A 22,476-nucleotide genomic window follows, 5' to 3' on the forward strand; every position below is an offset into this window, starting at 1 on the left:
TCATTCATCATGTAAAGTAATTTATGACATTATGTTACTGTATAGAACAACTAAAGCGTATGAATAATACTCTGGTCATCAAAGCATAATCAATCATTGCAAAAAGTCACATTTTAGAGGCAAGCCATCGTTGTGGAAGGTTTTCACTTCCGGGTCATGAAAAGGGAACAGCGCTACAAGCTACCCATGAATGGTTGCGATCCGCCATCAAAACAACTTGAAGAAGAAGGAGAAGCTACTCATGAATTTTCTCCTCAAAAGTCAAATCCGTTTTCCAAAATTGACATACACTAGTACCTAAATGATAACGAAGATTATTAGTAATTACAGGTTTCAAGAAGATCAGGTTGTCCAGGTGTGTCAATATTATTTTGAACATTAGCTAGCTATCTTGCAAGATAATGCTAATTCCACATTGCTAGCTAGCATTATTTTGTATGTAGCTTGCTAGCCAACAACATTGTGCATTATGACATTTAGATGTTGTATTTTCTTTAGTAGCTAATGCACTGTTAAATTAATTCGTGAAATTGGTATATTATCAGGACAAATGGCTTTTGCCATAGTTTATCACACAGGGTGAAGGTTTTGTCCTGATACATGGCTGTTGTGTTGTGCTTGCTAACACTGCCATTGCTACACTACTAACCGACTATAGACCCTACAGTGATGTCTGAAGAAGTGATCGTCGTGGAGTGGGCAGAGCCTGGTGTGTCAGAGGAGGGATGCCAAGTCCAAATCATTACAGACAACCCCTCTGCAGGTGTGGTACTCAGGCTACAGTAGCCACATTCAATCAGAGTTTCAGATTGTGATTGTCATGTATTCCTGTGTCAGGAACATTTGTCATATACTCAATTTTCTCACTGGATCTGTGTTGTCACAGTGTTCTCTGACAGCCTCGTCCAGAATATATTGGTGAACACTGTGGTACAAGGCCAAGAGGAGGATCATCAACTTCTAGATGACAACGGTAATGACCTCTGTGAGTGAGAACAAATTCTGTGTACTATGACTATCTTGAATTCCAAGGCCATCAATGGTCTTTGCATGCATCTTTCAAATCATAGTTGCATAGATCTACAGTTGGTAAGTGGAAGGCCATGTTATATCCAGTTTAGCTTACCACATGATTGTACCAGCTTACTTAGGCCTATCACTTTGTATTTCTATTTTTACAGATTGTGAGGAGTGTCATGCCTCTGACAAAGACCAGTGTGATGTCCAAGGTGGTCTGTCCTTCATGCTGGACTCTCCCACTCCAATGGGTATACCCCAGAGGGCCCTCCTCACCCTACCCCATGGGCTGGTGGTAGGCAGATCCAGTATCCCAGGGGCAGGCCTGGGGGTCCTAAACCAAGGGCCAACTGTGGCCCCAGGAATGCACTTTGGCCCCTGTGAGGGGGAGGTGACTACCAGGGAAAGAGCAGTAGCAAGTGACTATTCCTGGGAGGTGAGTGAGTGCTGATATACTGGGCAATTGTGATATGTAGGGGAATTCAGATGGCTGATTTAGGACCTTTTTACTGAATAGTGTGTTTGTTTCCTATGATGTGTTTTGTATCTCTCTTTTGCTTTTCGTAGTGATATATGTGTATATTTTTCTATTTGCAGGGCTCATCTGTAAAAGAGACCTTGGTCTCAGCTTGACTCCCTGTCAAAATAAAGGTTAAATAATGTACAAAACACTGTACTATAGTTTGTGTGAAACTAACTGTGTCCCAAACGGCACCCTATTCCCTACTTTTGACCACAGCCCTAGGACTCTGGGTGATATTTGGGTGCACCTATAGTGCTATTCCGTGGAAATCCTAAGCATTGTCTCTATACTCTTTTTATGACTGTTGTGCCGAGTCAGCTGAGATTATTTATCATGTTTTTCTATAAAAGCATAGCTTTTTTTCAGGTCTGGAACAGTAAGAGTGAATCTGAGTACATCGATGCTGCACGAGACACCCATTCCAACTGGATGAGGTAACTTATAGGACGTACCCTCACTTATTCTACACGCTGTCTGTCTGTCTGTCTAAGTCACATTGCGCTCTCTCTCTCTGTCTCTCTCTCAGGTATGTTAACTGTGCTCGTAATGAAGAGGAGGGTAATCTCATAGCACTCCAGTACAGGGGGATTGTTTTCTTCCACTGCTGCCGCTCCATCCTCCCAGGAGATGAGTTCCTGTTTTGGCCTGGGGGCAGATTCATCGAAAGGTTTAGGGACCCCTCTGACCAAATCTGGCTCCGAAAGTGCACCCCTTCAGGTACTTATCGTTCCCAGTCCTCCTTTTACGACCTTGCTCAGGCACAGGGCGTCTAGAAGGCTTATGTGATGGTGTATAAGGAATAATAATAGGGAATATTACATTTCTCAAACTCAAAAAAGTTGAAAGAATGCCAGTCACTTTAGTAATGTTTAGTAAGACCTAACTTTTGCCTCTTCTTTTCTCTCTGTTTCAGAGTTTAGAACAGATTTGTCGTCTCAGGTTTTCCTCTGCTGTCAGTGCCAGCTTACATTCACCACCAAGTCCTACCTTCAAAAACATACAGAGAAATCACACTCTCTGGACCTATCACCTGCGTCTGCACTGAGTGAGCTTGACAATCACCTTTCTAACGGCAATGTGAAGCCAGACCCTATGTCGTCGTCCTCTGTAGGTGAGTTGGCCTACCGGTGCCCTCAGTGTCCTAAGAGCTTTAAGCAGAAGGGCCACGTCCAGAGACACATGCGAAATGTCCACTCCAAGGTGAAACCGTACTGCTGCATCCATTGTAGGAGGTGTTTTGCTCAGCTGTCTTGTCTGGCCAGGCACCAGATACGAGTTCATGGAAAGAAGAAGAAGCAGGGAATAGAAGAGTTTATGTCTGAAGAGGTCAGAGGGAAGAGTCAGCCATTCCCTGACAGGACCCAGGAAACTGAGTCCTCCACCTCCGATGCTCCACCTACAGGGGCCTCTGTCTTATTTCCGTGTCCTCACTGCCCATTCTCTTCTACTGTGGAGAGCAGCCTTTGTCAGCACATGAAGAGCCATGACCAAAGGGAAAAGGTCATCAAAATGCAGGCTTCTGTAGAGGTCAGAGGGGAGAGCACCCATAAACCCGAATCCCCAGAAGTCCCCTCTGATGCTCTACATACAGAGCCCCAGACAGATGAGCCAGCACAAACAGGTGAGGAGGCCAACAGCTGCTCTCAGTGTGGGAAGAGCTTTAAACAGAAGGGCCACTTCCAAAGACACATGCGAGCTGTCCACTCCAACGTCAGACCCTACTGCTGCCCCCATTGCAGGAAGTGTTTTGCTCAGGGGTATGACCTGGCGAGGCACCAGCTACGAGTTCACGGAACAAAGAAGAAGCGTCGAGTAGTAGAGGTCAGAGGGGAGAATCTGCCCCGGCCGCCCTCTGACAGCGCCTGGGAACCGGAGCCCCCCTCCACCAATGATTCACCTACAGAGACCCAGACTGGAAGAGCGCCCTCTCAGAGACTAAGGAACCTCAGAGTAAAGTCCACCAGGACCTCTAAAGCCAAAACTAAGGCAAACGCACCGAAACAAAGACAAATCGGTACCAAGAAGAGATCCCATTCAGATCCTGATTCAGATGCTATGGACATGGATGAGGAGATGGAGGGAGATGTTGTTGGAGAGGCCCAGTACAGCTGCACTGAGTGTCAGGGAACCTACGACAACCCAGAGTCTCTCAAATCCCATCAGTGCATCCAGGTCGTGGTGGGGCCGCCGCCGTACTCTTGCCCTACATGTGGGGTTACCTTCAAACGGTACACCACCCTGAAGAAGCACAAGCTCAACAAGCACCCGAAGGAAAATATGCGTTATTGCTGCACCCGCTGTGGAAGGTTCTTCAGTCAGGCTGCCGGTCTACAGCGCCACCTGGAGGCAGAAGTATGTAAGGACATCCAGCTGAGCTCTGAAGCTGTCCCCTGCTCCTACTGCCAATTCTCCTTCACCGAGGAGAGGTACCTCCGGAAGCACGTTAAGAGACACCACCCTGAGGAGTATGTCTCTCAGGCCTCAGGCCTGGGCTCAGGCCTTATTCCGCCAGAGCAGAAAGCCGCAGAGGGAGGAGAGGTCCACCTCTGCTTTCAGTGTGGGAAGAGCTACAAGTATGTTAAATGCTTCAAATCTCACAGGTGTTTCCAGTCAGTCACAGCCAAACGGTACTTGTGCAACGACTGTGGAAAAGGTTTCTCTTGTTTCTACAGCCTTAAACAGCATCAGCGGATTCACACGGGAGAGAAGCCATACCGCTGTTCTTACTGCGAGAAGTGTTTTAGCCACTCTGGACAGCTGAATGTGCATGTGAGGATACACACAGGGGAGAAGCCTTTCCTGTGTACAGAGTGTGGAGAGACCTTCCGTCAGTCTGGGGATCTGAAGCGCCATGAGCGAAAACACACTGGGGTAAAACCATGTACCTGTCCTGAATGTGGGAAAAGCTTCAGTCGACCTCAGAGTCTGAAAGCTCACCAGCTGCTGCACAACGGAGAGAAACTGTACAAGTGTGATCAGTGTGTCAAAAGGTTTTCACGAAATTATCACCTGACGAGACACCATGAAAAGATGCACTCATAATTTGGCTGCACCACCCACACTATTTACTATTGGGTTTATTTGAAAACACTTGGTTAAGTTGATATTTCTGTAGCAGAGCAACATTCGCCGATCAGAATACCATTCTATTTACAACACAAGTAAAAGCATGCGATTTGTGTTTTATTATTGCTCGACCTCACTAACGCTCATGTTTGAATGGAAGCAAGTCCCTGCAGCAATGTTCCAACATCTAGTGGAAAGCCCTCAAAGAGTGGAGGCTGTTATAGCAGCAAAGGGGGGGACCAACTCCATATTAATGCCCATGGTTTTGGAATGAGATGTTCGACGAGCAGGTGTCCATACTGTTGGTTATGTAGTGTATCTTTGTACCTGGAGGACAATTCAGTTTGTAAACTGAAGATGAGGAAAATGGAAAATGAATAAAAAAATGACTGACTTCTGTATCACAGTTCACCATTTATTCCACAAAACATATAATGCAAAGCATGTGCCCTGTACAAGCCTAAAATCTTATGAAAATACATAACATGCTCATGAGATATTTCATTTCATAAAATTATCTAACACTGTCTTTGTGAAATCACCCAGGTCTTGCCTCTTAAATTCAACAAATATCCATTCTAGACCGTTTTTCTTTCTTTCCATCATCACTCGTTTCTTTGCATTGCTTATCTTACCAGCTTTAATCCAATACTTCACATATGGCGTTTACCATATAAACAACGCAAATATTTCAGTCATCTTAACTATACAAACACACTGGTATGGGAGTTGACACAAATAGGCTTTTTACAGTAAATTTCCCTCCAAACTGTGAAGAAGCAGGTGAATACTACCTGGCAGTGATTCCATGTGCTACAGTCAGGAATGGGGAGTGCACGATAGCTGCTGGTGATGTTTCATCACCATCGAAGTCCATGGTTGTGTTCATTAGGGTACACAACAGACAAGTCCACATAGGCCTAGTCCTTCCCTGTTTCAGTCCCTTTTATTCTGTTTGGTTCCTAATGAACATGCCCCAGTTGTCAGTGATGAACACATCTTTGATAACATCCACAATAAAATTAAAAGCGATCAGATTTCAAATCTTGTCCATGTCCCTTTGTAGCACAGCAGATTTGGAAACTTTCTCTTCTGGTCCTTTTTACAATGAGTTATTTTATGTAAGTTCAGTTACTTAAGAAAGGGGTTGTTACTGAAGGTTTACTATGGTCTTACTGAATCGCATCAGTAGCCATTACTGGGTAGCAGAGTTGACTGGCTAACGACACACATACTCTACGGTGGTTAACTCTGAAAGGTAAGCAGCAGTCGACTGAAGCTGAGTGCCAAACCCCTGCAAAGGTTGGATTGCTGATCTAATTGTAGAAGGAGATGGATAGCCTACGGTATCTCTTATTTTCCCTTCCATTCCAGTGAAGCACCAACACAATCATTCTATATCTTCTCCAGTGTCAACATTTTACAATTACACGTCTTCCTCAGTCACATAAGTTATCATATGCACCAACTCTTGACTCCATTAGTGCATACATGTTAAATGTTTTACATGTATTAATAAAAAATATATACAAACCAAACTTTGTTTGATAAACCACACAGTATTACAGCTGTAAAATGACAATCCCAGAAAATAAAACATCACAAAACAAAGAAAAGGAATTTGTTTTTGCAATTGAAATCAAAAGCCTGGTTTTCTAATTCACCCAAACACTATTTTCTATCAAATGGCTAAATACTGAACACTGGAAAAAATGAGGAACAGCAACGGTTAGAGCTCCACAGAAGTTCTTGCCAGTATTTTTTTAATGTTAAGAAAGTGGTTGATTAAACTCAGACAAACCAGTAGCCATTGGCAATATTACCAGATGGGAAATATTCACAAAACAAACAACAAAAACAGGATTAAAAGGGTTGTTAGATAAAGAGATTATATGCAGCAATACAAAGCCTGAGGGTACATGTATGCAACCGCAAACCAAGCTAAAGTTTGAGGCAAGAAATACCCTGGGTCCACTGCAAATACAATAACATCCTGGTATTCACTTAATGTTCTTGAAGAGACATAGGAAACAAGGCTTTTATAAAGGTTCAGATTTCAGCTCTTCAACCCTGCATTCCAGATCTGCTACCTGCAAGTAACACAGAAAGTTATGGTTACGTATTATGATAGACTACTAAAAACTTTACCAATGCTCTGCTTCATCAATGGCTGCACACAATGAAATATATAATATATACCATTTAACAGACACTTTTATCTAAAGCAACTGACAGTAATGCGTGCATACATTTTTTTTATTGGTGGCCCCAGCAGGAATCGAACACACAAACCTTGGTGTAGGAACCACACATATAGCCATCAGTCTCCACTATTACCTGTTCATGGAGCTGTCCTGACTCCTCCTTCAGTGATGCCTCGGCCCCGTCCTGTACACAGCGCTGAGTCTCCTTCTTCAGGTACTCAATCTCCCTACAGATGAGACGTCACAGAGAGACACTAATCACACTCAGTGTTTCCCCTATATTAATTTAGCAGCGGTGGCCCAAATTGTTGCCTCTGCAAAAATATTTTTCTGCAGAGACGCACTTTTAAATGGATAGTCAATGCCTCCATGACTGGAAGTCTATGGGAACAGCTAGCATGTCACTGCGCTAACGCTAGTAGCAATGCAACCTCTGTGTGTGTGTATGGCCCGGCCTTACTTCTGCTGGTACTCCTTGATGAGGCGCTTGGCCTTGCTGTACTTGCGCTCCAGAGCCTGGTACTGGGCCTGCGTCTCCTTCAGGTGCTCGTCCACAGCCTGACACAGACTCTGGGCCTCCATCCAGTAGCCCTCTAGCTTCTCCATGCGGTCCTTGTTCTCCTGCAGGGTCTGCTCCAGCTGGTTCTTGTCCATACGCCAGCGCTGCTTGTCCTGCTCTGCACGGTTCAGCTGGGAGTGTGGAGAAGTACACACACACACACAGATGCGGGTAAGTACACACACACAAACATAGGTAGAGAAACGGACTGGCTGTAAACGCCACTGAATATTAATTAAGTAGGAGATGTACTGTACAATTATACATTGGGACATAACATTTAATAACAATCACAAAACATATGTATATTTTTTATTTTATTTAAACTGGATTTAACTGGGCATGTCCGTTAAGAACAAATTCTTATTTACAATGACGGCCTACCAAAAGGCCCCCTGCGGGGACGGGAATTAAAAATACAAAATAAAAATATAGGACAAAACACACATCACGAAAAAGAGAGACACCACAACAGTACATAAAGAGAGACCTAAGACAACATAGCATTGCAGCTACATAATACAACTTAACCTACCTTTCTTTTCAGCTGTTGGATCTCTGCCTGTGTTACAGCATGCTTTATTTGAAGCTGAGGAGAGAGAGAGAGTTAAGGAAGTTGTTGCAAAATCTGTCCAAAAAGTAGTGCAGTATATAAGGAATAGGGTGACACCGCCCTTTAACTTTAATGGTTTCTCTCACCTCCCGGTACTTATGGGCCAGCTTCTCAGGGTCCGTCTCCAGGGGTGAGATGTCCTCGTTCTCAGCCAGGTCAAACACCTCGATGGCAGACGGCTCCGTGGGGCTGACCTCCTCCTCGTCATCTTCCTCCTCATCAGTACCATATTCACCATCCTGGGGAGAGAGAGGACCGGTGAGCCCGAAGTAACTATTCGGTTTGGGGTTTAATTGATCTCCAGCTCTTAATTGACAGGGCCAAAGTGTCTGCATATTTTAATAGGTTCAATATGCTTCCATCAATCCCATTTCACAGCATTTTTATAATTGCCTGCGACTGCTGCTACTATAACAGCATCATGGTTCTAAGAATGTATTCTTAACTGACTTGCCTAGTTAAATAAAGGTAAAATAAAACAATAAATGGTTGGTTGGTGCTGAGACTGGCCACTAGATGGCGTATAACACCATTGAAGAGCATTCCTAGATTGGGGGAGGGAACACAGAACAAACCCTCAACCATTATGCCATCATTCTGCATGTCAACGTAATAAGATGGAGAACATAAGAATGCCCTGCATCCTCATAGGATTTTGATTGGATAGAGGTTAAATCATCCTTTTGGGTTGTAAGTACTCTAAAATCTCTAACCCAACAACCCAGAGATGAAGAGGCCAAAACATCAGAAACTGATTCATTTTGAAAAAGGAGTCCTAGGGAGACAGAATTTAATTTATCCTATTTGGCCTACGCTCTCTAAACTGACCTGTTGGTATGCATCACAAATGGCACCCTATTGGCTATATAGTGCACTACTTTTGACCAGAGCCCATAGGAAGAATAGGGTGTCATGTGAGAAGCAGACTTGTGTTTATACTGTCTGGAGGCTATACTGAACAGTAACAGCGTAGCTGTGGACACACGCCCATTCAGCTCACTAGATACAGCCACCGGCTTTGGGTCAATTCTGACAAAGATGTGATTGGCACACATACACCATCTTAATCATAAAGGGTAAAAGAGAACACACAGAGGGAAAAATGTACCTAAAAAGCGTAATATTAATTTTAAAAAATTCAAATAGTGACCAGGTTTCAGTTTCTCTCTAAACTAGCCGTGTTCAGGGTCATGTTCTTTAAGGCGGAGTAGCAAAACATTTAGCAACATAAAGAAAACATCTGTATTCTTATTGGACAAGTTCTGGTAGTAACTCCCCTGCTATCAGGTGGTCTGTCTGTCCATCTGTACTGTACTTCTTGGTTGTCCATGTACTGGCTGTAGACTGGTTGTAGACTTACCTATACTAGTTGTAGACCAACTGTAGGCCGGTTGTAGACCAATTGTAGGCAGGTTGTAGACCAACTGTAGGCCGGTTGTAGACCAACTGTAGGCCGGTTGTAGACCAACTGTAGGCCGGTTGTAGACCAACTGTAGGCCGGTTGTAGACCAACTGTAGGCCGGTTGTAGACCAACTGTAGGCCGGTTGTAGACCAACTGTAGGCCGGTTGTAGACCAACTGTAGGCCGGCTGTAGACCAACTGTAGGCCGGCTGTAGACCAACTGTAGGCCGGTTGTAGACCAACTGTAGGCAGGTTGTAGACCAACTGTAGGCCGGCTGTAGACCAATTGTAGGCCGGCTGTAGACCAATTGTAGGCCGGTTGTAGACCAATTGTAGGCCGGTTGTAAACTGGTTGTAGACCAGTTGTAGACCTACCTTCTGGTCATCTATGTACTGGTTGGTTACAGACTGGTTGGACTGGTTGTAGACCTACCTCTTGGTCGTCCATGTACTGGCTGTAGCGTTGTTCCATCACCTCTCTCTGCCAGCGCTCCTGTTCCAGGGTCTGTTGGATCAGCTGGGCCACCTCACTCTGCTCGCCCGGCTTCTCCCGACCAATCAGAAACCTGCATACAATTACACCGATTCTGAAAATGGCTTTCTATGTGGACTGCAATAAGAGGAACCTCTATATGGTCCCTTAGCAAGAGGTTAAATCATCTGAATTATATAACCTCTCAACATTGACTCAATATGCTCCGAGAGAGACGTGTTTTTCAGTGTAATACTCTCCTCAGCTATGTAAGAGGAATCCGAGTAGTGCAGTTCAGAATGAGTAGCCATAGTCAGTCAGTTATCAAGACCACCACAACAGCCTTAGAATTACCCCCGTTAACTATCAGGTAATTAAATGCTAAACACAGCCCCCATCCTCATTCACCCATCCATTCCCATGGCTGACATTTTTATGAATAGGCCCAACTGACCGCCTTGCCTGCCTCAACCCTTCCTTCCCCGTCTACTGATCTATAATGCATGAGACATCTCTAAAGTCACACAACACTAACAATTACACACACACAGGAACACCACACAGTAACAATTACCCCTCATAGCTCTACTGATCACTAGTTCCAGAATTATGAATGAATGAGCCTGTATACGATGACAAAGCAGTGCTGGGGATTGAGGAACAGGCAGGCGACTCTGGTGCCCCATTCAGTCAGCCACAAATAGACCCCTCTGGCATTTCAGAATGATAATTATGTTGATGCCTGCTGTGAGCATGATGGTGATGTTTTTATGCTCTTCCATGGTTCAAATGTGAGTTTCAGCTTTGTCTGTGGTTCTGTTGCTGTATCTCCGAAGGGAAGATGTCGCTCTTCATCATGGCCCTATTTGACCTCTGATGACTGACTACTCTGCATGCCCTGGTCTACACAGTATGTATGTGGGAGGATGTGGTCATTTAGACAGTCTTCTCTAGAGTCTAAAGCCGCTGCAAAACTAAGAAGAAAATGTATACAGAAAACTTTAACGGAGTCTGGCGTCACGCAGTACTACAAAGAAAATAGAGTAGGGATTAGACTTGACGGGCCCAACTTTATACAGGGCCAAGTCATTTAACCTGTCTGTATTCAAGTGTTTGAGAGAGACGTCAATCAAGGCAACTCTATTCTCTCTCAGTAGCTAATTGTTCTCAAAGCAGTAGTAAACTCAGAAAAAAATGAAAATGTCCTCTCACTCTCAACTGCGTTTATTGTCAGCAAACTTAACATGTGTAAATATTTGTATGAACATTACAAGATTCAACAACTGAGACATAAACTGAACAAGTTCCACAGACATGTGACTAACAGAAATGGAATAATGTGTCCCTGAACAAAGGGGAGGGGTCAAAATCAAAAGTAACAGTCAGTATCTGGTGTGGCCACCAGCTGCATTAAGTACTGCAGTGTATCTCCTCCTCATGGACTGCACCAGATTTGCCAGTTCTTGCTGTGAGATGTTACCCCACTCTTCTACCAAGGCACCTGCAAGTTCCCAGACATTTCTGGGGGGAATGGCCCTAGTCCTCACCCTCCGATCCAACAAGTCCCAGACGTGCTCAATGGGATTGAGATCCTGGCTCTTCGCTGGCCATGGCAGAACACTGACATTCCTGTCTTGCAGGAAATCACGCACAGAACGAGCAGTATGGCCGGTGGCATTGTCATGCTGGAGGGTCATGTCAGGATGAGCCTGCAGGAAGGGTACCACATGAGGGAGGATGATGTCTTCCCTGTAACGCACAGCGTCGAGATTGCCTGCAATGACAACAAGCTCAGTCCGATGATGCTGTGACACACCGCCCCAGACCATGACGGACCCTCCACCTCGATCCCGCTCCAGAGTGCAGGCCTCGGTGTAACGCTCATTCCTTCGACGATAAACGCGAATCCGACCATCACCCCTGGTGAGACAAAACCGCGACTCGTCAGTGAAGAGCACTTTTTTGCCAGTCCTGTCTGGTCCAGCAATGGTGGGTTCGTGCCCATAGGCAAAGTTGTTGCCGGTGATGTCTGGTGAGGACCTGCCTTACAACCTGCCTACAAGCCCTCAGTCCAGCCTCTCTCAGACTATTGTGGACAGTCTGAGCACTGATGGAGGGATTGTGCGTTCCTGGTGTAACTCGGGCAGTTGTTGTTAACATCCTGTACCTGTCCCGCAGGTGTGGTGTTGGAATGTACCGATCCTGTGCAGGTTTTGTTACACGTGGTCTGCCACTGCGAGGACAATCAGCTGTCCATCCTGTCTCCCTGTAGCGCTGTCTTAGGCGTCTCACAGTACGGACGTTGCAATTTATTGCCTGCAGTCCTCATGCCTCCTTGCAGCATGCCTAAGGCACATTCACGCAGATGAGCAGGGACCCTGGGCATCTTTCTTTTGGTGTTTTTCATAGTCGGTAGAAAGGCCTCTTTAGTGTCCTAAGTTTTCATAACTGTGACCTTAATTGTCTACCGTCTGTAAGCTGTTAGCGTCTTAACGTCCGTTCCACAGGTGGATGTTCATTAATTGTTTATGGTTCATTGAACAAGCATGGGAAACATGTTTAAACTCTTTACAGTGAAGATCTGTGAAGTTATTTGAATTTTTACAAATTATCTTTGAAAGACAGGGTCCTGAAAAAGGGGTCCTGAAAAAAAGTATTTTTTTTGCTGAGTTTAGTTGGTGAGGAAAAGAAATCTGCTAAAAAGAAAAAGTGTTAACTAGAAGCCTCTGTAACATCAGAGTGTTGCATCGAAGTGTACATCCCAAATACCACCCTATTCCTTATGTTGTGCACAATTTTTTACCAGAGACCTATGGACCCTAGTCAAAAGTAGCGCACTATTGCCAAAAACATATCCTCACTTGACGGTGCCTGTGGTGTTCCTGAGGACGGAGGCAGCGAAGGTCTGGGTGACCCCCACCAGACTGGTCCCATCCACCTCCACTATCAGGTCATTCACCTGGATCCTGGATGGAGAAACACAAAGAAGCACAACAACTTCAGCACCACAGTCTTATAATATGCTTACTTTTTCAGTCCTTTTTTTATTCAACCTTTCATACAGGTTCGTCTCGGAGATAGAAATCTGTTTTGCTAGCGAGACCTGCTCCCGCAAGGAACCGTAATGCGACCGAATTGAATCCCTTTATTATTCAAAACCTATTTGTGGAAAAGCAATAACATATCAAAATCAGCAAGCTAGACAGAGACATGAATACGACTACTAGACACACAAGTTTGGCTCATCTCACATGCTTGATTGCTTCTTAGATGTATTAAAATCATGCAGAACCTGTTCAGGTAAGTCTGCCAGGAGTATAGATGGAAAAGCTGTAGATGAAGGCCACCATTTTGTAACGTACCTGCCATCCCGGTGCGCTGCTCCTCCATCGGTGACCGTCTTGACAAAGATGCCCAGTTTCTCCAGGCCCATGTCTGCCCCCGCCCCCATCCCAATGATACTGATACCCAGTCCATCCCCATCTGAGGACACAGTGGATAGAAGAGAAATACTGTCTGAACTGTGAGAAAACAATAAAATCATCGTAATCCATGATGGAAATGAAATGCTCTTTTGTTTCATAATAGCTTTTTAAATCAGAATTTCCTCATGGGAGAAGGGATAACTGGAAGGCAGATGGAGGGATGATGGATGCGTGCTGATTGAGTGAGGGGATTGATCTCTGATTGTCTCAAGAGAATGGCGATACAACTCCCCTTTACAGTACTGTGAAGAGGAGTTTTCTTAAGTGGGCAATCTGGAATGTTCTTTGTTGTTTTTCGAATGGCAGATTGCCACATTAAGGTTATGGGGGTAACTGAGCTGAGGTGTACCTTTCTCCAGCTCGACGGGGAACAGATCGAGCCTCTCCACCCTCTTCTCCAGCTCGTACTCTGCAGACGCAGCCATGGGGTCCACGTCCTCGTTCCGACGATCATAGTCCTCGTTGGGGTAGGTGGCAAACACCTGACAGATGAAGAGAACAAAGTAGCTTATTACAGAACTGTTTAAACATACTTTTAACTTAGGCTGGACATGTGTAAAGCACTTTGTGACAACTGCTGATGTAAACAGGGCTTTATAAAATATATTTTTATTGTTGATAGATTTACTGATTGAGCAGTAGTTGCAGGTTAATCATTGAGTATGAGGATGTTTCTATCCGTGTTAGAAGAGGGCCTTAGTTCCATTATGTTCTGATAGGGTGGATGGAGGTGGGAGGTGGGACACAGTGAAAAAGGTGACCACATAGTGTTTTGTGCGTTATACTGTCACGTCATTCACCTAAAAAAAATGGACACAAACAATTTCCATCACCAAATTTGCCTCAGTTAAAGCTTGTTTCAACTACCAAAATGCTATTATATTCAGGTAACAGACCTCAAATCAACCCCGGTATAAAACCCAAGCACCTCTCATAGAATAGATAGTGACCCATTTCAGAGCAGAGCTTCCACTTTAGCTCAGCGCCAACAGCATTCTTGCATCCCAAATGGCACCATATTCCCTACATAGTGCACTACTTTTGACCAGAGCCCTATGGGTAGTGCACTATATAGGGAGCTATTTGGGAATTAGCCCATGACAGTATACATAAGCACCTTCAGCATTCTAATGCAGTCCTGGCCACTGCAGCTGCCCCACACACACACACACTCTCTTTCTCGTCCACTCTTCTCTCTGGTCTTCCAGGGAGGCTCATGTGCACCTCACATAACCCCTCTCCTACTAAGCTACACAGGACCTGCTCTGTGCTTTACCCTCTCTTCTCTTTCCATCTCACTCTTCACCCTCCCATTCATATCCCTCATTCCTCTCCTCTTTTTCTCTCCATCCCTCCATCCCCAATAACCTCTTCTCTTTTCTCACTCTCCTCATTCCCTCTGGTTTTTTAAATTATTTTTTTCTTCTTCTCCTCACTCCCTCAGTTCCCAATATTACCCCTCATCTTTTAATCGTTTCCCTCCAATGAATATCCCTCCTCCTCTCTGTTACAACGGTCTTCATGTTTGCTACCTTTTGTCATCTGTTTGTGCCTGTCTCAGAGTAGTCAGTACACACACACACCTCTTTGCTTGTACAGTGTCGTCTAAATCACATGGTTTCTGTCTCCGTAGCAACCACAGTGAAGTGCTTGTCAGATTTGACATTGCCCTTATGATTCAACCAACCTTATCCTGAGAGAACTAAATGGACTATTATCTGTTTTCATACATCATTGAATACTAGGAAGGTTGAGGTGAGGCACATTTCTTTGGCTGGGCTAAACGGTATCTAGGTCTGTGCAGCTGGAGCAAAGGTTTTCAAATAGAACCCCCGGAAGAGGTCTTGCATCAAAGCAGTCATTGTACAGTACATACACTTGACCACGCATCCTATGATCACGTAAATGCCAGCTCAGAGCTATACATTTAGGCACACGTTATGACTACCTAAACCAGTAAACCTCTGACTGGTGTAGACCAATGGTGTGAGTTTGGCATATGGTCTAAATAGGTTGTGAGATTTAGGTTACCTTCGTATCTAGGCGGATTAGGATCATTTGGATTATAAGCAGACAGAAAATATGTTTAGCCTTCGTGTGAATGGATGTAGCCTGGCACTAGCACAGGGGTATTCAAATCTTACCCTACAAGGCCGGGCTGGTATTCTGTTCTACCTGATAATTAACTACACCCCACCTGGTGTCGCACGTCCCTGATTAGAGGGGAAGACTGAAAAAAAGCAGTGGAACTGGCTTGGAGGTACAGATTTGAGTTTGAGGGCATCAGCACATCAACAGTTAAAACAACTGAAAGTGGTCCTCCAAAGCTCTAACTGTGTGCATCCGAAATAACACCCTATTCCCTATATAGGGCACAACTTTTGACCAGAGCCCTATTCTTGTCTATTTATTGCATCTGTGCCTGTTTGTTCTGTATCTGAAGCACCGCCATAGCGCTAATAGAATTGCCCTTAAGGGGACAAATCAAGCTCTGAATTGAATTGAAAAGTAGTTCACTACATAGGGAGTAGGGTGTAATTTGGGATTTAGCCACTGTCTCACATGGCAGTTTGCTCCTTGAGTTTAATGGCCACAGCTGGTGGCCCTTCCTGACCCCATTTCATGGCCTTGTGACCAGAGACCAACTACAGTTCAGGCAGTACAGAGTATTAAAACGTGTCAGAGGAAACAAGTCCCCTACATCCAGATGTGTCTGTACTCTGTACCACCTGCCTGTGTTAGGCTGGGCTGCATCACCTGCACACTGACTGACAAGGCAAAGACACACACTGACAAGGCAAAGACCCACACTGACATGGCAAAGACACACACACACACTGACATGGCGCACGGACACACACACTGACATGGCGCACGCACACACGCACTGACATGGTGCACGCACACACACACTGACATGGCGCACGCACACACACACTGACATGGCGCACACACACACACACACTGACATGGCGCACACACACAAACACACTGACATGGCGCACGCACACACGCACTGACATGGCGCACGCACACACACACACACACTGACATGGCGCACACACACACACTGACATGGCGCACACACACACACACACACACACACACACACACACACACTGACATGGCGCACACACACACACACACACACACTGACATGGCGCGCACACACACACACACACACACTGACATGGCGCACACACACACACACACTGACATGGCGCACACACACACACACACTGACATGGCGCACACACACACACACACACACACACTGACATGGCGCACACACACACACACTGACATGGCACACACACACACTGACATGGCACACAGACACACACTGACATGGCGCACACACACACGCACTGACATGGCGCACACACACACACGCACTGACATGGCGCACACACACACGCACTGACATGGCGCACACACACACGCACTGACATGGCGCACACACACACGCACTGACATGGCGCACACACACACGCACTGACATGGCGCACACACACACACGCACTGACATGGAGCACACACACGCACTGACATGGCGCACGCACATGCGCACTGACATGGCGCACGCACACGCGCACTGACATGGCGCACGCACACGCGCACTGACATGGCACACGCGCACTGACATGGCGCACGCACACGCGCACTGACATGGCGCACGCACACACGCACTGACATGGCGCACACACACACACGCACTGACATGGCGCACACACACACACACGCACTGACATGGCACACACACACGCACAAAGCTAACACTTTCTCCTTCCAAAGTCAAGAGATTTACTTCTTCCTTATATGGGAGTATCCCACTAAAGGCCAGACAGACACTGATCATCTTACATGATGCTCTCATATCCTCTCTGCTTCCCTCCCTCCCTCCCTCCTGTACTGTATGCACGCACACACAGTCCAACACTGGCTGAGCTGGGCGGGGCAGAGAAGGTGGCATTGTGGCAGTCAATGAGTGACATGAGCCTGCTTGCCAGCCTTTCCCCCTTTCAGGAGACAAACATTGGGATTAAGGTGGGGGGCTGGACAGGGGGAGGCTGGGGCAGGGGCAGGGGGAGGGCAGGGGCTTGGCAGGGGGAGGCTGGGGCAGGGGGAGGGCAGGGGCTGGGCAGGGGGAGGCTGGGGCAGGATACATACTGCTGCTCCAGTTGTGACAGATAATAGGTCACAGTGGCTAACAGATGGCCAGGAACACCCCTCCCTCCAACCCTCTCTGCCACCAACCGCCCTACAAAAGCTGTGTGTGCAGCCAGTAGCTAAACTAAGCTAACGCCTTCTGTTTGTGTCAGAACAGGGAAACCAAACAGGGAAACCGCTTGGAATGTATCACATATTAAAAAGCCCCAGCAACCACATTTAGTTTTTTTTTTACAAAAACACACAAATGACTAGGTTGGTACTATGGGAGGTATAGCATGCCCTCATTATGTTATACTTTTCTCAACAATTACCACAATGGCTCCTAGGCTACACCCTAAATGGCACCCTAGTCCCTATGGCCCTGGTCAAATGTAGTGAAGGGGAAACAAAGCTTCCTGAAGCATTGAGCATTTCCTGCCAATTGTGTTGAAACTAGGTTAATTACTCGAGGATTTGATCAACACAGTGTACATTGCCTAAATTCAACATACCTGGTCTTCCAGGTGCCTGCGGCACTCCAGACCCAGGGTTGCCTACCCCTGAACTAGAGAATAGGATGCCACTTGGTACACAGCTCTTGGCTGGGAGGGATGTGGTTGGGTAACGTTGTGGTCACATCCTCCTAGTACAGGGTTTCCCAAACTCTGTCCTCAGGACCCCCAAAAGGGTGAACGTTTTCATTTCTGCCCTAACACTACACAGCTGATTCAAATGATAATTATTTATTTGAAAGCAGCTGTGTAGTGCTAGGGCAGAAATGAAAACGTGCACCCCTTGGATTCCCGAGGACCGGGTTTGGGAAACGCTATCCTAGTAGAAAGCAGATTACCCTGTTCCTCCTCTTGTTGCTTCCCCCAAAAACAAATCCAAATCTGGGCTAAACCCAATAGGCTGTGTGGATGTGGTGTTGATGGGTGAGTTTAGTTGGTTTCTCACAACAGAAATAGCATGTTCCTCTCCACACAGTCTCTCCACAAGCTCAGCTGCTAACCTATTAACATTACCACTGGGGCGTTTCACACATTTTTTTATAACACTCTTAGACGCTCTTCCCATTCTATTTTCTTTTTTACAAGATGTTCATTTTCACTGTATACTATTTGCTCTCCATGCATGGAAGAATCTCAATTGCATTTTCTTGATTCCTTTGCATCCTCTGTCCTGGCCTCCTCAAAACCCATTGGATGCAAAGGTCAGAGATCCCGCCCCTCTGACATTCTCATCCAATGGGTTTTGAGAAGGAGACGAGGAGAGTGGACGTGAGGAATTAAGGCAATGCAGTTGAGATTCTCCCCATGTCCCATTGAAATGGCACTTTGGTAGTTGAAGAAAGCTCTGACTAAAGTAGAATTATGGGATGGAAGGCGATGAGATTGGTTGTCTCATGTGTCCTATTGCCATCTTCATTCATAGTTCAGAACAGGCAGTCTATCTGCTACTTGCGGTCCCAGAGCATTTCACTTCAATGTACCGGATATCTGTGGCAATTAACCCACTATATGTGTGAGAAATTGGTTTCCGAGAGCTGGCTTGTGGCTTAATCAAACCGCAGCAGCAACAAGCTCAGCACAGACTTGATGTCCCTCCGAGAATCTCCAACAAACACTCAATCTCCCACTAACTGCAGAAACAATCTTAGCACGTATAACACACTTAACGTCTCTACGAGAATTAAGCAGACGTACCTACAACAAACACTCAATCCCACTAAGTCTCCTGATGACAATTGAACCTTAATTAAACTGCATAAACAAGCTAAATATAAGGAAGGGATACCTCCAACAAACAGTCAGTCAGTTCCAATGCGCTCGCCACCCCTTCCCCCTAACTCGTCAATGTTTGCAGATCTGAATGGTCTGGAAAGGTATAAGCTTCCGCATTAACAGTACCAGTGAAAGGTTTAGACACCTACTCATTCCAGGGTTTAAATTTTTACTATTTTCTACATTGTTGAATAATAGTGAAGACATGAAAACTAATAAATAATACATATGGAATCATGTAGTAACCAAAAAAAGTTAAACAAATCAAAATATATTTTATATTTGAGATTCTTCAAAGTAGCCACCCTTTGCCTTGATGACAGCTTTGTACAAACGTGGCATTCTCTCAACCAGCTTCATGAGGTAGTCACCAGGATTGCATTTAAATTAACAGGTTTGTGTGTCTTGTTAAAAGTGAATTTCTTTCCCTCCTAATGTGTTTGAGCCAATCAGTTGTGTTGTGACAAGGTAGGGGTGGTATACAGAAGATAGCCCTATTTGGTAAAAGACCAAATCCATATTATGGCAAGAACAGCTCAAATAAGCAAAGAGAAATGACAGTCCATCATTACTTTAAGACATGAAGGTCAGTCAATGTGGAAAATGAAGGACTTTGAAAGTGCAGTCGTAAAAACCATCAGGCGCTATGATGAAACTGGCTCTCATGAGGACCGCCACAGGAAAGGAAGACCCAGAGTTACCTCTGCTGCAGAGGATAAGTTCATTAGAGTTAACTGCACCTCAAATGCTTCACAGAGTTCAAGTAACAGATGCATCTCAACATCAACTGTTCAGAGGAGACTGCATGAATCAGGCCTTCATGGTTGAATTGCTGCAAAGAAACCACTACTAAAGGACACCAATAATAAGAAGAGACTTGCTTGGGCCAAGAAACACGAGCGTTGGACATGAGACTGGTGGAAATCTGTCCTTTGGTCTGATGAGTCCAAATTTGAGATTTTTGGTTCCAACCGCCGTGTCTTTGTGAGACACGGTTCCCATCGTGATGGTGCTTTGCTGGTGACACTGTCAGTGATTTATTTACAACTCAAGGCACACATAACCAGCATGGCTACCACAGCATTCTGCAGCAATACGCCATCCCATCTGGTTTGCGCTTAGTGAGACTATCATTCGTTTTTCAACAGGACAATGACCCAACACCTCCAGGCTGTGTAAGCTATTTGACCAAGAAGGAGAGTGATGGAGTGCTGAATGATATATTATCACTTGTGAATGATGCCCAGCTTGTGTGCAGTAAGGCAAGAAATGTTGCATGCCTCTTTTTTTCCAAATTTTTCAAATCATAGTCCCCCACCTCATGTAGCCTAGCCAGTAGGCCTACATGTTTTGATAAGGTTTGAATCGCAACTAAACTGTCCAAGTAACTTCTTAAAATTAAGCACATTAATACGCTTTGCAACTGGTGTTGAGCCTGAACTGGCATACAGTTTGGGGAAGATAATTTTCACCATAAAAATGCACCTTTTATAATAAAGCATTATATGCATAATCGCATTTGTGGTCACTTTTGAAAATTGTGTTTTCCCGCTAATTGATTGCATTTTGGAACATTCGCACACAATGCCGTGTGCGGATTGTTGCGCTTGTAATGTGAAGAAATAGCCTAATAGTTTATCAACATTTTAACCTAAACGTTTTCATTGGTTGCAAGAGCATCATTGCTTTTGAACTTTTTTTTTGATGCTAGTGGTTGTATTAATTTGGGATCTATCGCATCCCACAACTGTCCCAGACTATGTTTGGAATATTTATTTCTCATAGGCTAGTGCTTTTGCTGTTCGTTGGGCCTACTCATCTTGTTGGCTGATGAAAAGTAAATGTGGACAGTCCTAACATCTTGAATATGCACCTCGGAATTCGATAAGAAGGACGTGCGCAGTTGCGCCCCTGATGTGTCTGTCTTCACTTGTAGCCTACTTCAGAGCTGAGATAGATGCCTGTGAGAAGAACTCAATCAAGTGACGGGTATTGGCTAATAAGAATTTAGATATCTGAGAGAGCCATGTGAATGAGAGGTGCTTCGGAACACGCAGATGAAAGAAGGCAATTATAATTGTTATATTCAGCCCAAGGGCACAGCGTCCACTGGGCGCAAAAGGCATGGATTTGTTTAGGGGGATTTAAAGCCACATTAGGGGGATGCAGCCGGGAAATTCTAGGCATTATCAAGTGATTGTCAAATTGTGAATGAGAGACTGATGAAGTGTGTGCAGGCTGTGAAAGTAACATGCAACTTTTCTCAAATCATCATTAGTCACATCATGCAGCCTTAGAATGTATTAGAATATGTATTAGAATGTATTAGAATAGAAGAGAACCTATTTCTTTGCTATAAGAGGTTAACCGCTCAACACAGAATAGCTGCATTTGCGCACTCCCTCAGATTTCATTTGGAGAAAACATCCTTTCTATTTTATGTTCAATTCTATTCTTCATACTATAAATAATATAAAATAATGCCACGGAATACTAAGGAAGTCTTGTCTGCTAAATGAACTAGTGTAGCCCACAGCCATTTGGCATAGCCAGATCAGGGCCTAACATAAGGACAACTCAGAGTATTCTATTCTGTTCTTCTGAAATAGACTACATTTTCTTCATATCATGTTTCTTTAGACTTGTCTAAAATAAATAAATGGATTTATTGTGATGGTGTAGGCTATATTAAATTGATTTATTATACTTTTTAAAACGTAGATGTCCCAAAGGTCTGCATCAGTGGCTTGTAGGCTATGCGTGGAAGCCAGGAGATGCTAAATGTTAACGGTCAATTACCATGAGACCGGCAGTTATTTGCTTGACAATCACCAGCTGACAAAATGTCATGACCGCCACAGCCCTAGCTTCACATACAGAAACCACACACAGAGGCTGCATGCAGCAGGACTGTACTGTGGTGTGCATTGAGTTGGGTGGTGCAGCCCACAGACTGTATAATACGGTGCAGCCCATAGACTGTATAATACGGTGCAGCCCAAAGACTGTATAATACGGTGCAGCCCACAGACTGTATAATACGGTGCAGCCCACAGACTGTATAATACGGTGCAGCCCACAGACTGTATAATACGGTGCAGCCCACAGACTGTATAATACGGTGCAGCCCATAGACTGTATAATACGGTGCAGCCCACAGACTGTATAATACGGTGCAGCCCACAGACTGTATAATACG

General features: G+C 45.0%; 2 protein-coding genes across 6 annotated transcripts in view; one reads left to right on the forward strand and one right to left on the reverse strand.

Annotated features, from left to right (window-relative positions):
- On the forward strand, positions 1-5,007 carry LOC115201443 (histone-lysine N-methyltransferase PRDM9). Of its 4 annotated transcripts, none has more exons than XM_029765066.1 (7): positions 1-355; positions 659-763; positions 887-973; positions 1,182-1,453; positions 1,907-1,974; positions 2,067-2,257; positions 2,454-5,007. In XM_029765066.1, exons 2-7 carry the CDS (start codon positions 670-672, stop codon positions 4,580-4,582), a joined length of 2,841 nt encoding a protein of 946 aa, XP_029620926.1. In that variant the 5' UTR covers positions 1-355; positions 659-669; the 3' UTR covers positions 4,583-5,007. The 4 variants fall into 4 exon arrangements, with proteins under 4 accessions (XP_029620926.1, XP_029620923.1, XP_029620924.1 ...); XM_029765063.1 differs by having other exon boundaries at positions 166-355; positions 887-985; XM_029765064.1 differs by having other exon boundaries at positions 166-355; positions 668-763; positions 887-985.
- LOC115201444 (neurabin-2) overlaps positions 5,008-22,476 on the reverse strand; it is a 26,904-nt gene continuing 9,435 nt past the window's right edge. For both annotated transcript variants that reach the window (XM_029765068.1, XM_029765069.1), the window contains 9 exons: positions 13,691-13,823; positions 13,219-13,339; positions 12,718-12,822; positions 9,818-9,950; positions 8,069-8,221; positions 7,905-7,958; positions 7,271-7,500; positions 6,944-7,037; positions 5,008-6,696 (listed from right to left, as the gene is read on the reverse strand). In XM_029765068.1, the coding sequence (XP_029620928.1) occupies positions 6,646-6,696; positions 6,944-7,037; positions 7,271-7,500; positions 7,905-7,958; positions 8,069-8,221; positions 9,818-9,950; positions 12,718-12,822; positions 13,219-13,339; positions 13,691-13,823 (1,074 nt within the window). In that variant the 3' untranslated portion in view covers positions 5,008-6,645. The remainder of the gene's footprint in view (positions 6,697-6,943; positions 7,038-7,270; positions 7,501-7,904; positions 7,959-8,068; positions 8,222-9,817; positions 9,951-12,717; positions 12,823-13,218; positions 13,340-13,690; positions 13,824-22,476) is intronic.

The sequence above is a fragment of the Salmo trutta genome, chromosome 10, assembly GCF_901001165.1.
Source record: "Salmo trutta chromosome 10, fSalTru1.1, whole genome shotgun sequence".
Lineage (NCBI taxonomy): Eukaryota > Metazoa > Chordata > Actinopteri > Salmoniformes > Salmonidae > Salmo > Salmo trutta.